The 22687-nt window shown below is 41.0% G+C and overlaps 1 protein-coding gene across 3 annotated transcripts; it reads left to right on the top strand.

Moving 5' to 3' along the window:
* Window positions 1-4656: 4656 nt before the first annotated feature.
* On the top strand, window positions 4657-22585 carry LOC121736545 (zinc finger protein 41-like). Of its 3 annotated transcripts, none has more exons than XM_042127820.1 (10): window positions 4657-4722; window positions 5104-5278; window positions 6329-6421; window positions 7478-7609; window positions 9403-9951; window positions 10747-10952; window positions 11406-11672; window positions 20117-20248; window positions 20914-21080; window positions 21783-22585. In XM_042127820.1, exons 1-10 carry the CDS (start codon window positions 4715-4717, stop codon window positions 22145-22147), a joined length of 2094 nt encoding a protein of 697 aa, XP_041983754.1. In that variant the 5' UTR covers window positions 4657-4714; the 3' UTR covers window positions 22148-22585. The 3 variants fall into 3 exon arrangements, with proteins under 3 accessions (XP_041983754.1, XP_041983755.1, XP_041983753.1); XM_042127821.1 differs by having other exon boundaries at window positions 4675-4718; XM_042127819.1 differs by lacking the exon at window positions 4657-4722 and adding an exon at window positions 4737-4943.
* Window positions 22586-22687: the final 102 nt, after the last annotated feature.

Genomic DNA, 22687 nt, shown 5'->3' with positions numbered 1-22687 from the left:
TTTCAGCTGTGGCGGCCATATTGAAAAAAAAAGCGCATCTGTGGGGCTACTTCTGGATGTTCACGCGTGACGCATTAAAATGACGATAACTCTAAAATTCCTTAGAGGGGATGCATATTATGGCTGCGTTCCAGATGACGTTAATTTTGACCAAAACGCTCAAAACGTCCCCTTCTGCCGTTCCCTTTGGCGACCGGGGTCGTCTAAATCGCGGCTATGACGTCACTCATGACGTCATCATTTTCGCTCAAAACGACCCTTGACGAAGATGGGTCAAAGTGGGCGTTCTAGTTTTTTTTTTTAAATTTTAACGTAACTATATCGCGAAAGCCATGTTCGGAAAGTTTTCACGACAGAGTAGAGACAAAAAACTTTATATTATTTCATTACAAATAATATTTTAATTGAAATATGTATATTAAATGAAATAACATTTAATGAAATATTTTGATTGGAAAATAAATTGTTTTAAATGAAAGGTCAAATGATTTCTTATAAAATATAATACTAATTTTCATCTCTCCTATAACTGTTGACCTCGTACTTGAAGCATTACGCGGTATTGTTACCTAACGTTTATAATATGTGACAATAGTCAATATTCAACGTATGTGGTTTTGTTATTAAAATATGATTCAATGTGAAAACTCAAATGCATATACTTAAGTAATAAAAGTTTAACTATATTAAAATATGAAAAAATGTAATACTAAAAACGAAACAAATATAATATTATGTATTTTATTTGTAAAATAAATGTAACTATAAACAGTTACTTTTATTTACGACTTGAAGAAAAGGATCGTAATATCCAAGTTCGGTTCAATGTATCTATGTATAAAAAAAAATATAGTTCTTTTTTTAAACTTTTCTCAAAACGCTCAAAACGATCCATAATCCGTTCCACTTGGGTTTGTATCACTGACGCTCACATGCTAGTGGAACGGGAAAAACTACAGTCTTGAGCGTTAGCGTTTCAACATCATCTGGAACGCAGGGTATAACTATCACATTTGACAGTTCAACAAAATTGAGCCTGGTAGCCTTGTTACGACGCCATAAAAAAATAAATATTTTGTCATTGTTATTACTGCACAATTTATTCACTTTTTCTAATAACGATTACATATTTATTATAAACATAACCAATACGAGTTCTTTTACTATTTATTTTCACTGATAAACAATTTTTAACATAAAAAACAAATTATGATTTAAAGAACTGAACGTCGGTACAATGTTACGTCAGCTGACGTTTTTTCTTTTTAAACTCTAGGGATGTTACTCTAAAAATCGAAAGCGAATAAGTAGAATCAGATGCATTGATTAGTTGTAACGATATATCCCCATAAATTCATAACCACGTTGTGAAAAGTAACACATATTCATGTGAAATGAATAATGATAATACAAAATTTAATAGTTTTGATATTTCAAGTGAATAAATGCAATTTTTCTAGTAAATTATGTACTTGTCTTATTTTGCTCCTTGAATTTACAAAAGAAAAAGTAATAATAGGACAGGAATTCGTTTTTGGTTTTATAAATAACATATAAAATTCAAATATTTTATTTCAAGTCCGTATCGATTTATTCGTTTTGGTCGATGTTTTTAAGCAGCTTACCTCACTATGGAGATTATTCTGACAGATGTCAAATGTGGCCTATTAAATTGCCCCGACTGTATGTCATTGGAATCTGTATGAATTAAGCTGAGATAATAAAAATAAATTAATCCAATTTTGCTATGTTTAAGTTTTATTAATTTAAATTTGAAATCGGAATTACAAAAAAAAAATAAGTTTTCTGTCCTTTTAATAAAAAAATGAAAAAAATATTTAAATATTTTTATTAAATTTACATAAATAAACGTTATTTAACATTGATCAATAAGAAAAACACATTTCTCCATACAATTTTTTCAACCCACAAGCTGCCACCCGTCACATTGGACCACGTCGACGTCGTCAGCCTACTGAAGGACATCAGGTTCCTGAAGGAGGAGCTGGCCGGAGTTCGAGGTAGATTGCAGGCATCAGAGTCTACGATCAATGACTTACGTATTGAATTATCGCAATTAAAAGTGGTAATTCAATATGTAGGTCACCTGCACGGACGTAAAAAAAATACCTGATGCTGATGCCGCATTCGTCACTACTCGTCGTGGCGCGCAAGCGAGCACGTTTAGCCCGTCAGCATTATCGGACGGGTCAACGAACACCACCGCTGCCGCCCCCGCCCCCGCTCCCCTCCCGGTTGCGCTGACCCCGAGTCCTCAGGCGACTCAGAAAAACTTTGCGACTGTTGCTGGTCGCCCCGCACCTCCCCCGTGGGCGAAAACTAATGGGGCGAATGAGAGCCGCAAGGCTCCGAAGAGTCGCGAGACTGAGAGCCGCAAGGCTACGAAGAGCCGCAAAGTGGAATCTTCTCGGCTTGGCAAGGACGAAGGCAGGAGGTGCGATGAGGAGGGCTTCATACTGGTGGAGAGGAGGAAGAAGCCCGCCGCCCGCAACTATCGCGGCACCGCACCATATGTACCTGAGCTGCGTCTGCGGAGCGAGGTCCCCGCGACGCCCCTGTACATATCCCGCCTGCACTGGTCCATGGAGGTCCAGGACGTCGTGGACTACATCCAGAAGAAGACGACACTGCGCCTGAGGGTTGAGCGTCTGCAGTCTCGCCACAAGGTTAATTTTAGCTCCTTTGTGGTGAGAGTACCGACGAATCTTCTGTCGACATTCGAGGCGCCGGAGTTCTGGCCGATGGATGTAGTCTATCGGAGGTTCCGGGGGAGACTCCGGAACGAAGCGAGTCACGTCGCCGGCAAAATGTGACAGTGTTAGTTTTTAAGTATAATAATAATAATAATACTCCCCACACCGGTTTCGGTGACGGTGGCCGGTTTCATTGAAACCAGACCAGGTACGCAGGAGTACTTTTATAGTGCCCAAGTGTGTGCGCAGTACACAAGAGTACTCTCTATTCCTTTACTCTCATAACCCAGTGGGACGGAAGACCGACACGACTGGCGAGAGATCAGGCGCAGGACCGACTTTTTACATGCCCATCCGACGCATGGATCATCTTACTTGTCAGACAATCAGGTGATCAGCCTGCATTGTCCTAACCAAACTTGGAAATAACATGTTTCCAACGCGGGATTCGAACCCACGACCTCCGGAGTCGAGAGCGACGCGTTTTTTCAACGCCTCCGTGGTCTAGTGGTATAGAGCACGGCTCTTGACTCGGAGGTCGTGGGTTCGATTCCCACGTTGGAAACATGTTATTTCCAAGTTTGGTTAGGACAATGCAGGCTGATCACCTGATTGTCTGACAAGTAAGATGATCCATGCGTCGGATGGGCATGTAAAAAGTCGGTCCTGCGCCTGATCTCTCGCCAGTCGTGTCGGTCGTCCGTCCCACTGGGTTATAAGAGTAAAGGAATAGAGAGTGCTCTTGTGTACTGCGCACACACTTGGGCACTATAAAATTACTCCTGCGTAGCTGGCCTGGTTTCAATGAAACCGGCCACCGTCACCGAAACCGGTGTGGGAGCTATTATTATTTTAAGTATATATAAAATATGTATGTTAGTTTTAAGGTATTTATATGGGCATCTGATGCCTGAATTAAATGATTTGATTTGATTTACAAAAACAAAACTTGTCATTACGCGTGCGATTTTAAGACAAGGGTCAAGTTTGAAACTTCTAGTAATCGTCGTAAGTGTATTTTAGAGCCATTAGAAGTGACTATAGCCCGTCTTTGTTATATTTAGAACACTTTGTGCAAGTTAGAGCAGTAAAGATATAGTTTACGATATACTGTGGTTAAAATAATACACGAAGGTGATAATCGAGCTCCAGGAGCGCGGTCCACAGATGCCCGCATTTTTGACATCAAGCTCCTAGAGCGTGGTCCACAGTTGTAGGGATATAAGGCTCTCTCCAGTCTATATTACCTCAATGGTCATTTATTGTGTCATGAGTCATGACTCATGACACAATAATTTGACATTTGTCAATTTTCAAATTTCATAAATTCGCGTTTGTGATTTGTCATTTGTGGCCAGTGTTCCCAACTTAGGGGTTTTCCCCCCAGATTTAGGGGTTAAATAAGTGAGATGGGATTTTTTTAGGGGTCTAAAATTTTTAGGGGTATTTTCAGGGATTTTTATACTTTTTAATATTTTTAAATTGTTGATATTAATATTAATTATTTCTTGACCTAGCGACTTCTAGCGACATCTATTACGTAATTCTATGACCACTCTGTGGTGACTGGCGGCAATACTGATGGTCCGATTTACATTAAATCGTAATGATGTCACTTGTGCAACATTTAATCCAACAAATAAAATGTTGAATTTATTCAATAATAAGATGTACGACTTCAAAACATCTGAATCTTCAGATGAAGATGAAATATTTAACTAAAATTAGCCCAATCCGTTCAGCCGTTTTCGAGTTTTAGCGTTACTAACATAATTGAAAATCCATTTTTATATATATACAGATTTTAGGGGGAAAACAGAAAAATTAAGGTGATTTTAGGGGTTTTTGACACCAATTTAGGGATAAATATTTTTGAGAGGTGGTAACACTGTTTGTGGCATCCTAGAAAAAAATAAACAAAAGAAGAATAAGAAGAAAACAAAAAAATATTTGCATTGCTTTTATTTTTGTTTAAAATATATAAACTTTGAAGAATTTAAATGTGTAGGTAATTATTTAAGTAATGTGGTTTGTTTGTATTGTCTCATAGTAATAGATTATTGCCACTGCTATTAATGTATTCAAATATCACGTAAAAAATCAGAAACAAAATGAAAATACAGATTTTTCATATTGCCTAAAATATTCAACAAAAATGCGCTGTTGTGTATCGTCTTGTAACAACAACAGCCGCTTTATATCAAAATCTTCAGGCATCACTTTTCATGTGTAAGTACTAAGTATTATTGAACTGTGACATAAAACCTACCATAAAACCTATAAAAAATATTTAATAGTAGTAAAAAAAGCTGTATCAAAGATAAGTTACTCATGCTATCATTCAATGTGTCATTATCCTCTTGTAATATTTAATTTGATTCTTTTTTAGGTTTCCAACAGAGCCAACTGTGCGTAAGGCATGGTTAGTAGCCCTGGGGAAAGACAACTGGTCTCCTAGAGAGAGTACTGCAGTGTGCTCAACACATTTCGCCCCCGAGGACATGTACGAGACTCCTGGTGGAGTGCGGAAAGTGAGGCCCGGTGCCGTTCCTGTGTTACAGCTGGTAGACTACTTATTTAACCCATTTCATAAACCAAAGTCCATTGTCATAAAATCCAAAAAGTCAAAGAGTCTTTTTATATATGAGCTGGGCAAGTAAAATATGGAAGAAGATTAAGAGAGATTTAGACGTGGGAGAGCTAAACTTCGGCACGAATGAGCCGGCTTGACCGGAGAAATACTGCATTCTCACAGAAAATCGGCGTGAAACAGCACTTGCACTGTGTTTCGCCGAGTGAGTGAGTTTACCGGAGGCCTAATCTCTCCCTATTCCCTTCCCTACCCTCCCCTATTCCCTTCCCTTCCCATCCCTCCCCACCCCTATTACCCTATACCCTCTTAAAAGGCCGGCAACGCACCTGCAGCTCTTCTGATGCTGCGAGTGTCCAATGTCCATGGGCGACGGATGTTGCTTTCCATCAGGTGACCCGTTTGTTCATTTGCCCCCTTATTTCATAAAAAAAAGAGGGATGGGATAGCTTGGTGTATAATTTAGGAAACTTTATTTAGTCAACACAGTTTGTAAATAAGCCCTAGTAAAAATAATATACAAATCCAGACACTTCATTTATAAATAATTAGACGCTCCGTGTGGCCTCGCCTGCATGAACTAGATATTCCACAGACAAATTACTCCACAAAAAATAGCCTATAATCCTTCATGTGGTCTACTTCTTATATGTGCCAAATAACAGAAAAATTGCTCCAGTTGTTCGTGAGATAAGCTCTTTCAAATAATTTCCCCCGTTTTTCCATATTCTCCTCTATAAGGATGTCTGCAGTAGTCTGTTGTTAATAAGGATGTCTCCAGTAGAGCTCCTCTTTTTAGCATATTAGACAAAGTTGATTTTTTATATTATAATGGGTTAGAGGGAAAATGATAACCGAAGAACAGTCTTATTGTGTAACTTAGAATCCTTAATTTACTAGTAACATAAAATAGAATATGGTATTATAGGTATATATGTATAGTATAGGTTAAACTAAGTATAATACCTATGTTATACTTAGTTTAACCTATGCATTTATATGACCTATACACAATTTATTTCAGGTGTGCAGGATCTGCCTGGACACGGAGAGCAGGTTGGTGAACATGGTCCACTACAAATTGGACGAGGCATTCCAGCATTTGACTGGCATTATGGTATGAGAACACAAGCCATTTATTTAAACTATATACAAAAACTTAAAACATAATAAACAATAAACTAGGCATTGCATATTGTATTTTAAACTAGCTTTTTCTTGTGGAGACACAAAAATAGATTTTATGATAACATTCGATTTTATTGAAATTTGGTATGGTCTGATATCATAGCTGGGCATTAACTGGTTAATCCGTTAATCGTTAATTAACGAAGTAAACATTTTGATTAACGGATTAACTTTTAAAAATATTAACGGACTCGTTAACTTCCGTTAATATGCAGAAGTCCGTTAATCGTTAATACAATGCCTACTATTTACCGCACGGCACCGCGGCGCGAAAAGGCGGGCAGCGCGGCGCCGCGGCACGGCAACAGCGAGTGAAACAAAAACAATACTAGATATGGTTTTAGGCGCGTGCGAGTGAGAAGAGATTTGTTTCGTTTTGTCATTTCATTACTAAGTGCCGGTGCTAATAGAGTGAATAGTGATTTGTTTATTGTTATTATAAATTATTTGCATGTTGACAAAGAAGAGTGCAGTGTAATTTAGTTAAATAGAATACAATAATTATAAAAGTATTTTATTTTGTCCCTAACCTGTTAACTTCCAGAACCTAAACCAAGAGGTTTTGTATATGTACACTAACACAATGATAATATCATTGTGTTAGTGTACATACAAAAATAAGTCATAACAAGGTCATATTACACAGTCATATTAACGGATTAACGATTAACGTTAACTTGCGTTAATTCGTCCGAAATGCAACGCTTTAACGTTTAACGAAGCTGTATTTTTTTAACGAATTAACGATTAACGAAGTTAACTATTTGATTAACGGTGCCCAGCTATGTCTGATATACCAAATTTCAATAAAATCCAATCAATAGTATGTGAAAAGACACATTCGTTCTTTGATTGCTTTAGAAATTTTAACTGTGAAGTCAAAATTTCTAAAGCAACATGTGAACGTGGTTTGCTAACTGTGTACTATGCAAGTTTTACATTTCATCCATACTTCATAGCTTTTAATGTGTTAATAAATGAACAGGTGTACGGAGACAGTCTGCCGCAGCAGCTGTGCATGGAGTGTGCGCACCGGCTGCTCAACTGCGACAGCTTCAGGCGGAAGAGTCTGCGGGCACATGAGCTCATGATGGACATTATCGATAAGGAAGCTGCTGTAAGATATCTTTATTGATCATAGATACCTTTATTTACGACCTCCGTGGCTCAGTGGTTGGGCGTGTTGGCAACGCTCTTGGCGGGGGTCGCGGGGTCGAATCCCGCCGACGGAACAAAAAGTTTTCAATGTTCGGGTCATGGATGTGTATCATATAATAAAAAACTTAAATATATGTATAGTATAAAAATTATTGAATATATTTCCGTTGTCTGGTACCCGTAACACAAGTACTTCAGGTACTTAGCACGGGGCCAGACTGACGTGGTGTGAAGCGTCTATAGATATTATAGATATTAAGACAATGTTTTAAGTTAAAGAGAGTTTATTTCCATAGATGAGATAGATCAATGTAGTACTACTATTTTCAATTGTCAAAAGAAGTCTCATTTAGGATAAAACTTATTTTTGCTACTTGGGAAAGCTACAGTGTGCCGAGTGTGAGTTTTTTGTTTCACATTCGATCGTGAACGCGTTTGGCCTTTACTAATGGTGCAGGCAACTAAAATTGCTCAACTCCAGTCAATTCTCGTCGACTTTGACGTCACGACTCACGACTACATCAAGCAATTTGCGGCAACAAGCATTGAGTGATGTGGCCATCGAATATTTGAGCGATAATATCCCGTGAGCATCGCTAGGTGGCGCTGTACAAATCCCATACAAAATCTTAGTAAACGCCAAACGCGTTACGCGTTCACGATCGAATGTCAAACATAAAACTCATACGGCCTTTACACTCGCGCTTAGTCCCTCGCCTCGTGGCTCGCCTCGTCCCTCGTGCGAGGCTCGTGTTGATCGATGGTTAATAAGTTGCCTGTTTACACTCGCGTGCCGAGTTCAGTCGTCTTTGAGCTAGCAGCAATGGAGGACGTCGAAGTTTTAGCAGCAACAAGTTTGTGCGTACTGGGCTTATACTGCTACGTCACTAATTTGAGATCTTCCCATTACTTCGGACAATCTCGCCCATGCATCGCTAACTTTTTGGCTGTTCTTGTGGCATTTATGTTTAGGGTCCCAAATTATTCGTTCTTTTTGAAATAGTTCTATGAACTTAAATGTTTTGTCTTGCGACCAATCCATTATACGATGCGTTTTTGTGTATTTAAAGAGGCCCATTCATTATCCTGCATTGCAGTCCGCCGTGCAGTTCGCCGGCTAATACAGGATAGTGAATGGTGTTGCAGGCCTGCATTGCAGGATTCACTATCCTGCATTAGCCGGCGGACTGCACGGCGGACTGCAATGCAGGATAATGAATGGGCCTCTTAAAACTAAACACAACCTGCGCGGCACGATGTAGAAGTCAGAATAAAGCGGGAGGGCGAATGTAAACACCCACTCGCGTGCGACGCGAGGTCCTTTGACTCGTGCCCCAAAAACCGCTCCGGACGCGAGCGCCGCGAGGGACGAGACGAAGGAGGAGGCGAGCCACGAGCGTCTGTTCACACTCGCACCTCGCCCCTTGCCTCGTCCCTCGCCTCGCGACTCGTACGCGAATGTAAATGGGCTATCACACTCGTCACACAGTCATTTGTTTTATACAATTCACTTCTCATTATTTATGACTGATGACATTTTAAATACACAAATTAAGTGACAGTTCCAAAAAAAAGGCGGTGCCGGCAGTGTTTGCGTTCGGCACCCTGGGCGGTCGCCCAGCGTCGCTACTGCTTATCCTAGCCCCTTACAACCTCAGAAACTCTTAAACTTGGTTATAATCTAACAATATTCATATAAACTGTTAAAGTGTGCATAAACAAACTAATAAACCAGCATACAACAATTTCCAGCTAACCATTGATAGCCTGAAGTCAATAGACCGAAGCAACAATAGCTTGGCAACACCACTACGAATAAAACACTTCGAAGTCGACAAATATGATTATGAAGTGGAATTCGTGGAGAAAACTGAGGAGGAGCTGAAACACGAGAACAATCTGGAGATATTCCTGCCCGCTGTCCCCGACGAGGTGATAGTCAAAGACGAAGTCGAAGACACCGTACAGTTCGATGACAACAACTATTCAACAGATGACAGCCTACCTCTAGAAGTACAGAGGCGAAAGAAGAAAAAAGAGAAGAAGCAAGCGAAGAGAGTGGAGAAGAAAGCGGAGCCCGCTGAACCGAAGATCGACAGGCGGAGAAGGCCGTTGCTGAACAGTGATCTAAGTGAAACTCTGTTTACTATTACTGACCTGACGTACGAGGAGCAGGTGGCGGAGATCGAGAAAAGGCAGGAGAGCTCCAACTACAGGAACGCGGTGTTCAAGTGTACGGAGTGCTACAAGGGGTTCCTGGACGAGGACGCCTACAGCGCGCACATGATGAGGCACACTGATGTGAGTATACTTTAACCAATTTACTGATGGTATAGACCAGTAGCCCTAGCACGGCCACCAGTAGAAATGCGAAAGTATGGACAAACTGTGGACATAAACTTAAGGTAGTGTTCCGACCTTTTTTCGTTCCAAAAATTCAATTAAAATGCCACTTTATGACAGACTATAATCCTAATAAAAATTCTAATAATATCCTACTCTATGACATATACTATAGTCTATCATAAAGTGGCATTTTAATTGAATTTTTGTCGCTCGCGATTGGCCGCAGCAAAGATCGGAACGGCACCTTTAGTTCATGTCCACAGTTTGTCTATACTTTCGCATTTCTACTGCTGGCCGTGCTAGGGCTACAGAGGTTCCTAAATTAATTAAGATAAAGGAATCCTAAGCTTATTTTCGTCATGGTATGCAATCTCTCTAAAAGATAATTGAATTGAACTAAATTAAAGTAAATTACAAGTGATATTTTAAATTTCAACAATAGAAACAGTACAATTTTATTGTCTGTTTATATTTTGGCAAAACTTTATGGTCCACACTGTTGGTCTCTATGCTTCTGAGGAACCTACTTAAAAAAACCCTGTTATAAAATATTCTGCCTAATTATGATAACACTAAAACAATACTGTATTATAGTTTCAGTATACCCAAGCTTTTGTGGTGGTGGCAATTAACAGTCATTCTAAGTTTACACCTTCTTTAGAAACTTTAAAACTAAGTGGTAATACTTTATGTTAAAATTACACCCTGTAGTGTTTTGCTTTGGTCCATTACAATAACGAGTCGTTGCAGGAATGCGGCCTCCACCGTTGCAACATCTGCAAGACGCGTTTCGCGCAACGCCACGCGCTCCGCAAGCACGTGACGGCGCACCACACGCAGCGGTACAGCTGCACGGCGTGCGCGTTCGTCACCACGCACCGCCAGACCGCGCGCCTGCACGAGCGCTGGCACCGCGGCACCCGCTACCGCTGCCCGCACTGCCCTGATGAGTTCGTGTGAGTACCTACCTTTTTGATTTATTAAATATGTTACCCTGTGGTGTCGAAAACGGCGGCCTTGGATGTAACAGCGCTTTTGTTTTAAATATCATTTTGGTCCGACATTCCACAGAAAAATGGTACTACAAAATTTCGTACTTATCGCACCCTGGTGTTACGTGAACACTGAACATATTATTATGTGCGCTAAATTATGTTCCCATGACGTGAAGGCTGCGTTCAAATCGAACTATCGGCCGTTGACTGTAAGCAAGCTCACTGGCTCAATAGAATAGCGAAATAACGTATTGTCGGTTATTTTTTAACGAAATAGTAAATATGTAAGTAATGCCGTAAACTGCTCGCTCATCTTCCGCGGCTGAAATTCACAGTTTGGTGTTATTTGTTAACGCAGCTTAAGCGTTAACTTGAAATATCCGAAATCATCCCATTACCCGTATATCGTTACAGAAAATTCACGACATACATGGGCCATATCCGCATCAAGCATCCGTCGGACTTCGTGTGCGCGCTGTGCGGGTACTCGTTCGTCAGCCAGAAGGGGCTGGACATGCACCGCAAGCTGAAGCACCGCGGGGGCGGGGCCGGCGGCGCGGGGGACGGGGCGGTGGAGGTGCCGGCGGACGGGCCCGCCTGCGAGCGGTGCGACGTGCAGTTCGCGAGCGTCGACGCGTACCGACGACATCTGAGCGTCTCGGCGAGACATACTGATGATCCGTGAGTATATTTGTTTCTGTTGTGAGAAATAATGAGTGGAAGCTGCAAAGGAAGATCTTCCGACCGAGGGAAGTGTATCTAAACACACTAGGCCGAAAAAACGTGGCCAAAGATCGCCATGATTACGCCTGCAATGTATTTTAAATTGCTGATGACACAACATACCGAAATTACGTCGCATTATATTGTATGCGTAGCGCATTGCAAATGTAATCATGGCGAACTTCAACCGCGTATTTTCGGCCTAGTGTATTTCGACATGTCTTAGGGCGAAGCCAAACCAGCGTAATTTGTGAGTTGTGAGTCGCAGAATTTCGGTTCGGCAGAATTCTGCTGCATTCAGTTTCATACAAAAGTCCCGTTTGATTCACACGGGCGTAATTTTGTGAGTCATGATTTGTATTTTTATGAAGACATTTACGCGGCAGAAATTCTGTGACTAACTACTCACAAAATTACGCTCGTTTCGCTTCACCCTTATGCTCGGTCAGGCCGGAGCCCACGTGATACTTTTCAGCTGTCATATATAATACTAGCTGTTGCCCGCGACTTCGTCCGCGTGGACTTCAGTTTATAGCGCGCGGTGTCAATAAAATTGGTGTCAAAAGCTTTTTAAAACCCTGGTACCCCTTAAATCAAAATACCCAAAACAGCCGTGTAGTGTGCACATAATATGATTTTTTTTTAATTAAACTTTTTTATACCTTTTAAAGCTTATTTAGCGTTACACAACTTAGCTGCATAATGCATTACACAACTTTAGCTTTGCCCAATAGCCAATACCCATAGGCCATAAACTATTTAGTATTTATTATAGGTAGGAAATTGTTTCTGATTTCTATGTTGGTACGTAAGTTATTTAATGACATGTATAACAATCGGAAGAATCGAAATATTAACTCAACATGGTACCACCTCTTATAGAAATACATATGAGCAAGCGATAGCGCGATCTAGGCGACTCTTGGCGCCATCTGTTCCAGTTTTTGGAACTAACTTAATTTGAACAAATTTACGCATAAACACCCCCTTACAACCCCTTTTTCCAGTAAGAAGTAGCCTATGTCCTTTCTCAGGCTTTAGACTATCTGTATACAAAATTTCATTACAATCGGTTCAGTAGTTTTGGCGCTGATGTTTTTGAATTTGATATCTAAGTTGGTAGGAAAAAAAAAAAAAAATGTTTATTTCAGACCGGAGTCCATAAGCTGTTAGTAAATACAATAATTATTTTATTACAAACTATGTTAGTACTCAGGAATTATATTATTAGTTAAAATATCTACGTGGCCTACCAGCAGCACTGGGCACGTAAACATGAATATGCACCCAATGACGCATGATTGGACACTCTACTTTGTCGCTTATCACCCTAAGAATAGTGTTGGTGCTTGCGCGAACTCTGCTCATCAAAGAAGCTACTCGCTTTCTTATGACGGCTTGAAAGCCATCAGTGTGAGTTTGAGCAAACATATTTGACGCGCTGCAGAATCGCGGAAGCCCCAACATCACTCTTAGTGCATTATTATATTGGACTCGGAGAGCGTTGTAAGCCCGCTGCGTGTAGTCAACCCACAGATTGCACGTATACATAGATTGACAAAAAGCTCTGAAGAGAGTTAATTTAACTACTTTACTACATCGTGCAAATCTGCGGGCCAACATGTTGCATCGGACTGCCATCGCCCTCCGTTCCCTTTCAATGTCACAGTCGTCTTTCAAGTCCTCAGTCACCATATGGCCAAGATACTTGAAAGACGACACCCTAGTAAGAGCCCCTCCATTCAGAGTTACAGTTGGCACCGAGTCTAAGTTACAACCTTTAGTTTTAAATATAACCAGCTGGCTTTTCTTAACGTTGTAGACGAGGCCATGTAACAATGCGTATCTCTCGCACACACCAATCAATCTCCTTAGAGCCGAGATTGATGGACTCAGCAACACCATATCGTCTGCGTAGCTAATGCTATTGACAATATGGCCGTCAAGGGAGCATCCGACCTGTGTATTGCTAAGTTCATCAATCAATTCATTCACATAGAGATTGAAGAGCGTTGGCGAGGACAACCCACCCTGTCTCAGTCCACAGTCCAACGTATATTCATCGGACAAGTGTCCAAGCCACCTGACCTGGTTTGTCTGATGCCCGTACCAGTATTTAAATAGTTTAACTGTGTCAGATGGAACACCACACTTGGACATTTTAGACCAGAGGACATCATAGCAAACCAGATCAAACGCCTTCGACAGGTCCAGAAAAGCACCATACACACATGTTTTTCTGCTGGTATAATACTTGATGATATGTTTAAGAGACAGAATTGCACATTCTGTGGACAGCTTTGGCCTAAACCCAAACTGTGCATCGTGTATGTCAAGATGTTGTTTAAGTTGTCTCTCAAGCAAACCATCAAGTACTTTAGCCGTAACAGTGGCTAGTGAGATAGGTCTGTAATTGGCCTTATCAGAAATATCTCCAGTCTTGTTTTTAACCACTGGTACTACAATTGTCCTCATTAGTTCAGTAGGCAGATAGGAGTGCCTTTTACAAATAGTAAATAGCACTCCTAAAAGCCTCGGTATATGAGGACCCGCGTGATGAAAATGCTCAATGCTGAGGCCGTCGTGTCCTGGGGACTTCCCTCTTGTCATTTGTTTAATAGTCATTAAAACTTCTTTGGTGGTAAAACGTTCAAAATCCCCAGAAACGACGGTCCCTGCATCAGCACTATTCAGCGGCGGTGTAATATTTTTAACTGTAAAGTGAGACCTAAACAAATTAGCAATATTTTTAGGCTCACAAATACTGTCAACACTCACCGGAATACTAGACTTAGGGCTCATCTTTTTTGTTTCTCGCCAAAATCCCCGAAAGTCTTTATTTTTATGTTTAGCAGCAATATTATTCATTTTAATTATTTCCTCATTTTTTTGACAGTATTTTAACTTTTTCTTAAATAAAATTCTAGACTCCCTCATTTTATTGTAAATATTACCAACCCGCGGCCGTCCACATTGAACCCAATTCAGAAAATTTTGTCTTGCATTCCGGTGGGCGAGCCTAACATATTTGTTCCATCCTATAATACTTTTTGTACGTCTCTTAACGTTACTACAGTCGTTAAAACTGTTGCTACATATAGAAGCCTCTTGTAGTGTACTTATAATTTTAAAATAGAACTTATCTATGTGAGATAAATGTTCTTCATTTTTATTCCCACACTCTGCATCACAACATAAACCTAATTTATGAGGGAATTCAATTTCCCTTAATTTATCGTTACAGATCTTAGTATACAATTCAATTTGACTGTCGTCTCTATTCCCCCATATAACTTTGTTCATAGAAGCACGCGGCAACAAAAGAGTCTGACCAACTGTATAAATATTGCACTGAATTTGTAGCGGGAAATGATCCGACCAGTACACATCGTAACATACCTTAATAGATGACACCGACCGTCGCGCTGACTCAGTAGTTATGCAATGATCGAGCCATCTTCTGCTGCCATGTGCTTCACTTACAAAAGTGAACGTATCCTTATCTAACATGTCAATGTCAACACAACTCCATTTTTGTTCAGCACAAAAATGTATCAGTTCACTACCAAAGGTCCCGCCCGGATGTGCATTAAAATCCCCTAAAATATATACATTTTCTAAATCACAGTTCTCAATAATTGCCACTATCTCACTGAGACATTGAACATATTCTGGGAAGTTTTCTGAGCAATCAGTAGGCATGTAAACACTGAACACAAGAAATTCTCTATCTGCAGTAGAAATTTTAATTGCCACCAATCTGTCACTCACACAATGAACCACAGAAACACAGTTAAACTTCATCTTGTTCCACAACAAGGCAACGCCCCCGTACGGTCGACCACGCAAAATGCCCTGCGAAGTGTCAACAGCTGACTTCCCGTAATAGCTGAACTGTGTATTTACTCGATTGAGTTCTGATATTTCATGAGGCAGCAGCCAGGTTTCTTGCAATGCGATAATATCCGCCGTTTTACTTAAATTAGTCACGCATTCCAAAGATCTCTTTATGTTTTTACAATTAAAAGATATAAGTGTTGTTTTATTGTCACTATCCATGTTTAACTGAGTTATGAGCCTCATTTGCTATGTCCTTGAGGACTTTCCTTTTTTGAAACTCGATAAACCTACGAAAAGATATGCCGTCTGGCCAGAGATTTGAGTCCATAAACATACTCAGCTTGTGTTTAGGTACAAGGATTTTGTATGAATTATATTCCCTGGGCTGCTTAGTTTTAATTTTTGACAACGACACCTTAACTTGTGTTTTACATAAAATGTGAGAAATAATATCCTCCTCCCTCGTTTCGATGTGAACATTGTTGATAAATAGCGGCACCATAATATCAGCTGCTCTAAACTTCTGAGACTCCATACAGGTACCCTGTTCTCCAGCGAAGCGATTTCTAGACTTATCTTTCTTTTTCCTTATAGTTATCCACTCATTTTTAAGCTCACTTTCCTTCCATTCTCCATGTCTAACCATTTCCGCCATAGATACATTCCGTTCAGATTGTACTGGCGAATCTATGTCTAATTCTCTATGCAATAGAGTAGATTTCTGCTCAACAACAGAACCGGTTTTATCTGTAAATGCACTCAGCTGTGAGGCCCTAGGCTGGACCGCGGTTTCGATCGGCGAAACCAGCGTATCGGCCTCCACGTGTATTTTTTCATTACGCAGCGGTCTTACGTCGTCGCTTGCACATCGAAGTGGGGACGCAAGCGGGATAGCTGATAACATGCTTTGCGGTAAGTGCGACAAGGACGAACTCTGCTGCATTTCGTTATCTGGTTGCACGGTACCCACTTCTTTCGTCAAAATCGTTGGTACTTTATTATGTTTTAAATTTAAAACTTCCTGATTAATTTGAATAATTCCTATGGGTCCGCTATCACAATTTAAGCTATTTGGTCTGTTTGAGGCCGTCCTCTTTTTGGGAATAAAATCTCTGTCGCTGCATTCAAAATTATTTACTATTGAGGCCTGCTTTAAATTTATTATTTCATTCTGTAACTGACGAAACATTTCTTCAGACACATAATTGCTTCGAATTTCATCCAAATTCTTTTGTAAAATAATTATATCTTTCAACAGCCTCGTAACATCAATGTGGTCGAAGGTCACAGGTGGAAGTTTTTGCAAATCCCGAGATACGAATATTGGTATATCTTCCGGGTCCGTTTCCTTAATAATGGCAATTATGTCCTCAAGTTCACGTTGTATTTTGCCATCTCTTTTACGGGTTATCTTCCTTTTTGTCGTTTTAGCTGAACCAAAAAGGAGATTTTTGGCCGTATTTATATCTTCTGGCTTGAAAGCCGTAGAACAGAGGCGTATTATGCTCTCCTCATCCATTATGTCACACTTATTTTGTATAAATGAAAGGACTTCATTTATCACGATATTACAACTCGCGCACTTAACAACACCTGAGGTCGATGACCCTCCGGGATTTGCCATTTTGTAAAACACGTACGTCCGCAATGAGGCGCGCGCGCATACTGACTAATGACGTGTATAACAATAAAAAGAAACGAAAATCTAACTTAACATGGTACCACCTCTTATAGAAATACGCATGAGCAAGCAATAGCGCGATCTAGGGGACTCTTGGTGCCATCTATTTTGAGTTTTTGGAACTAACTTAATTTGACCAAATTTACGCATTTTCACCCCCTTACAACCCCCTTTTCCAGTTAAAAAGTAGCCTATGTCCTTTCTCAGGCTTTAGACTATCTGTGTACAAAATTTCATTACAATCGGTTCAGTAGTTTTGGCGTGAAAGCTAGATAGACAGACAGAGATACTTTCGCATTTATAATATTATTATAGTATAGAACGTGTATATCAATCGAAAGAATCCAAAATCTAGCTTAACATGGTACCACCTCTTATAGAAATACGCATGAGCAAGCAATAGCGCGATCTAGGGGACTCTTGGTGCCATCTATTTTGAGTTTTTGGAACTAACTTAATTTGACCAAATTTACGCATTTTCACCCCCTTACAACCCTCTTTTCCAGTTAAAAAGTAGCCTATGTCCTTTCTCAGGCTTTAGACTATCTGTGTACAAAATTTCATTACAATCGGTTCAGTAGTTTTGGCGTGAAAGCGAGACAGACAGACAGACAGACAGACAGAGATACTTTCGCATTTATAATATTAGTATAGATAATATAATACCGACGCACTTAGAAAACTTCGATAGCGCGATGCAGGAATATTAGGCTAATTGTGGGTACCGCCACACTATGTTATGTCAGGTTGTAATTCGCGGTGATCGTGTTTTAGATGTTTACGTGTTTCTGCGTGTCATTGCGTCGCATCCTCTGTGGAATGTGTTTCGAGCATTCTTATATCGTGTATGTTATCTAAACGTGCTCTGCGTTCATTAATCAGTCTTTACAGCTTCAAGAAGTCTTTAAATAAGATCTGCCAACCGTAAAAAATCACAATTAGTAGCAATGATTCAAAATAATTATGTCTTGTATCTACATTTTTTTGTGCCTAAATAAATTAAGTAACTAAAATATTTCCTTAAGAGATGCGGCTAAATCGAAACGCAGCAAGCGGTCCAAGGAGCCGGCGGCGGAGGCGGGGGCTGAGGCGGGGGAGGGGGTGGAGGGCGAGGGGCGGATGGACAGCAGCGGGGGGTGGCGCCGCGCCAGGGCTATACCCTGCGAACAGGTATAACTGACGGCGAGGTCTCTCCCTATTTTACCGCCTTAAGGGGTTTTAAAAAGTATTTTAAAACTTTGAATGTCGTATTTATTTGTATCATAATATCTTAAAAAAATGTTACGGTCTTACCACAAAAAACTAAACATCTGTTGAACAGTTGTTTTAAGACCATTTTGTACTGAATTTTTCTGTAATCAACTGTTCAACAGGTGTTTAAATCTTTTGTAATAAGACCGTTATATTTTAGTGTCGCGACACATCTGCAGAACTTTAGACGCCGAACGTGCGGCTCAATACGCTCGCAATGTATTTCAACGCCTCCGTGGTCTAGTGGTATAGAGCGCGGCTCTTGACTCGGAGGTCGTGGGTTCGATTCCCGCGTTGGAAACATGTTATTTCCAAGTTTGGTTAGGACAGTGCAGGCTGATCACCTGATTGTCTGACAAGTGAGATGATCCATGCGTCGGATGGGCACGTAAAAAGTCGGTCCTGCGCCTGAGCTCTCGCCGGTCGTGTCGGTCTTCCGTCCCACTGGGTTATGAGAGTAAAGGAATAGAGAGTGCTCTTGTGTACTGCGCACACACTTGGGCACTATAAAATTACTCCTGCGTAGCTGGCCTGGTTTCAATGAAACCGGCCACCGTCACCGAAACCGGTGTGGGAGCTATTATAATGTATTTCAAGCCGCGTTCAGTTAGCGCGTAACCTTCCGTCGGCGGCACTTTTGGTGCCGTACGTTCGCCAGATGTGTCCTTACGCTTACAATAATTTATACTAATATCATATTTTTTATTAAGAACAATACCGATATGTGTAACGTAAAACGATGTTACTACTTACTATTGTACAGTTAAAATGTTGACAAAGAAGTGGAAATAAGGGAGAAGAAGGGTACAGAATAATGTTACGGTGTGCCGTATTTTACAAAAAAAAAATCAACGCTAAAGTGCTTTCTATATGCACATACATAATATATTTAGATCACAGACATAGATCAAGATAGATACCGCATGTCCCTCCATTTATATGAAAACGAGCGTGTCACTTTTTTCCTACCTACTGTGACGAACCGATGATAAGAAACTTGTCCATTATCTAGGCCAGGGGTCACCAAATGGCGGACCGCACCCGGACCGCCGACCCATTGTGTGCGGACCAAGCATGTTCGAAGATGATCTTCGTTCATCTCAGGACTTCAACATCTCCAGGATTTAATGTCAATATCTATAGCTGGCACCAATATTTCACTCAAAACTTCACAGTGATAATTAACTACAAAAAAATGGTTACTTGTCTGAGACAAGTAACCATTGTCTCATTGAAATGTAAAAAATATCTTTGTAATTTCCGTAATTACCTTTGTTTAATATTTTTTTATATATCAAATTTGTGGACCGCGAAGGTCATTTCATGTCTTAAAACGGACCCCGAGCGAAACTAATTGGTGACCCCTGATCTAGGCCAACGTTCATTAAATTCGGCATAATTAGGCATTTTTAAAATTCCGATTGACGTCTGATCCCGATAACGGTGGAGCGCAGACTAAAGTACGGACTTTCGAAAGACGAGTATTGCTCGTCGTTTGGGTTACATACAAAATACAGGTTTTCAAACGGGATGTACAGAACACATGCGGCATCTCTTGATTTGTCTGTGATTTAGATTCACAGTTAGAAAGTTTATATTCCTTTCGTAAGAACTGCCTGTTATGTTTCAGTGCGGCCTGCAGCTGGAGGACTCTCGCGCGTACCACAGCCACTTCCGGCGCGCGCACCCCGACAAGAACCGCACCAACTACCCCGCCATGCGCACGCCCGCCATGTGCGAGGTCTGCGGACGCATGTTCCAGGTACGTTTACAAATATAAAACTTGAGAGGTGTCAAGGGATGGAGCCACCCGGATGGAACGAAGTTATAAAAAAATCGCAATCTATTGACGCCCAAGAATACTAACAACGACACTTTTGTGGAATTGTAATAAAATTTATTTAAACGTCCGGTAGATGTCGCTGTTTATTCTCAAAAACGCCATCTAGTTGACACATAGGATTACTAAGTACCACCGAATCACTCAATATACTTATCAACGCCATCTGCCCCTACTTCGCAGATAGAAAAGTGTCGAGGTCAAGTGTTGTTCCGTCTAGCCTCTTTTCGCAACGCCGGACGCGCGATAATAAACTTCGTTTCCCACAGCGGTTTCGGTAAGGGTGGTCAGTTTCATTGAAACCAGGCCTGGTACGGTAATTTTATAGTGCCCAGGTGTGTAGGCAATACACAAATGCACTCTCTCTTTACAATAACCCAGTGGGACGGACAACCGACACGACTCGCGAGAGATGAGGTGTTAAAATCTACCAATTTGTATGCATCATACACAGGGAACAGAATGTGGAGGTTAATTTGTTGTTTAGGTGGTTAGTGGCTGCGTGTGCGTGCGTACGTGCATACGTTCGCTCGTGCGTCTTTAAGACATACTAGTCTGTTTTATAACCCTTGTATTATAATATGTAGAGCGAAGCCCTCCTCCGCGATCACCGGTGGACGCACACGGGCGAGCGGCCGTTCGCGTGCGAGTCGTGCGGCAAACGGTTCCGCATGCGGCAGCGCCTCGTCGCCCACCGCCGCGTGCACGCGCCGCGCCGCCAGCACGCGTGCGGGCTCTGCGGGAAGACGTTCAGGTAGCGAGGTCTTACTGCTTGCGTTGTCGGACAGAAACAACGCATTATATGTGATTGATGGCGCAACGCATCAATGCAGTGGCATGTCGTATTATATAATACTAGAGATCGCCCAATGGTCGAAATTCGACCTTAGTTTCAACGACATTAGGACTTATATTTTGTAAAAAAATATTGACTTTATCATATTTTTTTTCAACTCTTGTCTCTAGGACTCAGCTGATCTCAGACTGGCAGTGTAAGCATTGTCTAATAGTATCTAAGATTCAATAAAAAAAACTATAATCGATTTTCAATTTGTCAACTTGTTGTCAACAGACTTCAACCATAAATAAAAGAGTATAATTCGTATGTATAGGTTTGTCACTCAAAAATCTGTCATCTTCTTGAGTGTGCGTAATGTAGTGTGTGTAATGTTTTATTTGTTAAAAAATGTATGATAAAAGCATAATTTCAAAATAATATTAGCTCGATGCATTTCTTCACCATATAAACTATAACTGTGCAAAATTTCATTCACCTACGTTTCCGCATTTCAAAAGGGATACAAAGTTTTTCGCTTGCGTATTAATATATAGGTTATGTAAAACCATAAAACGTTGGAAGTTGGAACGTATCCTCTGAAGTGCTGCACTGCAACACATTGTGACTTCATTCTAAGTAGTATATATCGGGTGCTAAGATAAATGTACGTTTTTCCAGCACTGCGAGCAATCGCCAGCGGCACATGTTCATCCATACGGGCCTCAAGCCGTTCAAGTGCGAGATGTGCGGCAAGTGCTTCAAGCACGCCAGCGAGAAGCGCGCGCACGTCACATACGTTCACCTCAAAAAGCCGTGGCCGAAGCGCGCGCGCACCAAGCGCCCGCGTGCCAGCGAGACGGCGGCCGCGAGCGAGACGGAGCTCATGTGGGACAAGCTCGACCTGCCGCCCGCCCCGCCCCCGCCCCCTGACAAGCCCGTCTACTATAACCTCAAGATATAGTGACATGTGCGAGAGAGATAGCGGCCGCGAGCGAGACGGAGCTCATGTGGGAAAAGCTCGATCTGCCGCCCGCCCGCTCTAGATATAGTGACGCGTGCGAGAGAGAAGACATGACGAGTGATAAAATGTAGTGATATGTGCAAGCGAGATGAAGCTATTGTCATTTTCACATTCAGCAAGTTTGGCTAAGTCGCATCTTGGTAGACCTCAAGATGATGGTGAAATATGCAAACCCTTAAGAATAAATATGCAGCAAGCTGCAAGATACAGTAAAAGTGATATATGATAAGTAATGCATGAGGTAAGTCCGGTAACTATTGATTCTTCTAAGATGGCAAGGCCTATTTAAGATCTTATTTCTTGCCATATCTATTTGATGAAATGCATTGCTTATGTCTGTTATTGTAGTGCGCTGTGCGAAGCACTCCGTAATTTGAAATTTCTTACTTTTTTGTGTGCCATTTAATTTGACCAGTCCATGAATTTAATTAATTATTCTTGAATATGTTTGTGTGCTTTTTTAGGGTTCCGTACCCAAAGGGTAAAAACGGGACCCCATTACTGAGACTTCGTTGTCTGTCTGTCCGTCTGTCTGTCACCAGGCTGTATCTCAAGAACCGCT

This window comes from Aricia agestis, chromosome 19 (genome assembly GCF_905147365.1).
Source record: "Aricia agestis chromosome 19, ilAriAges1.1, whole genome shotgun sequence".
NCBI lineage: Eukaryota > Metazoa > Arthropoda > Insecta > Lepidoptera > Lycaenidae > Aricia > Aricia agestis.
The sequence above is the reverse complement of the archived record's forward strand: the minus strand, read 5'-3'. Positions and strand labels throughout refer to the sequence as shown.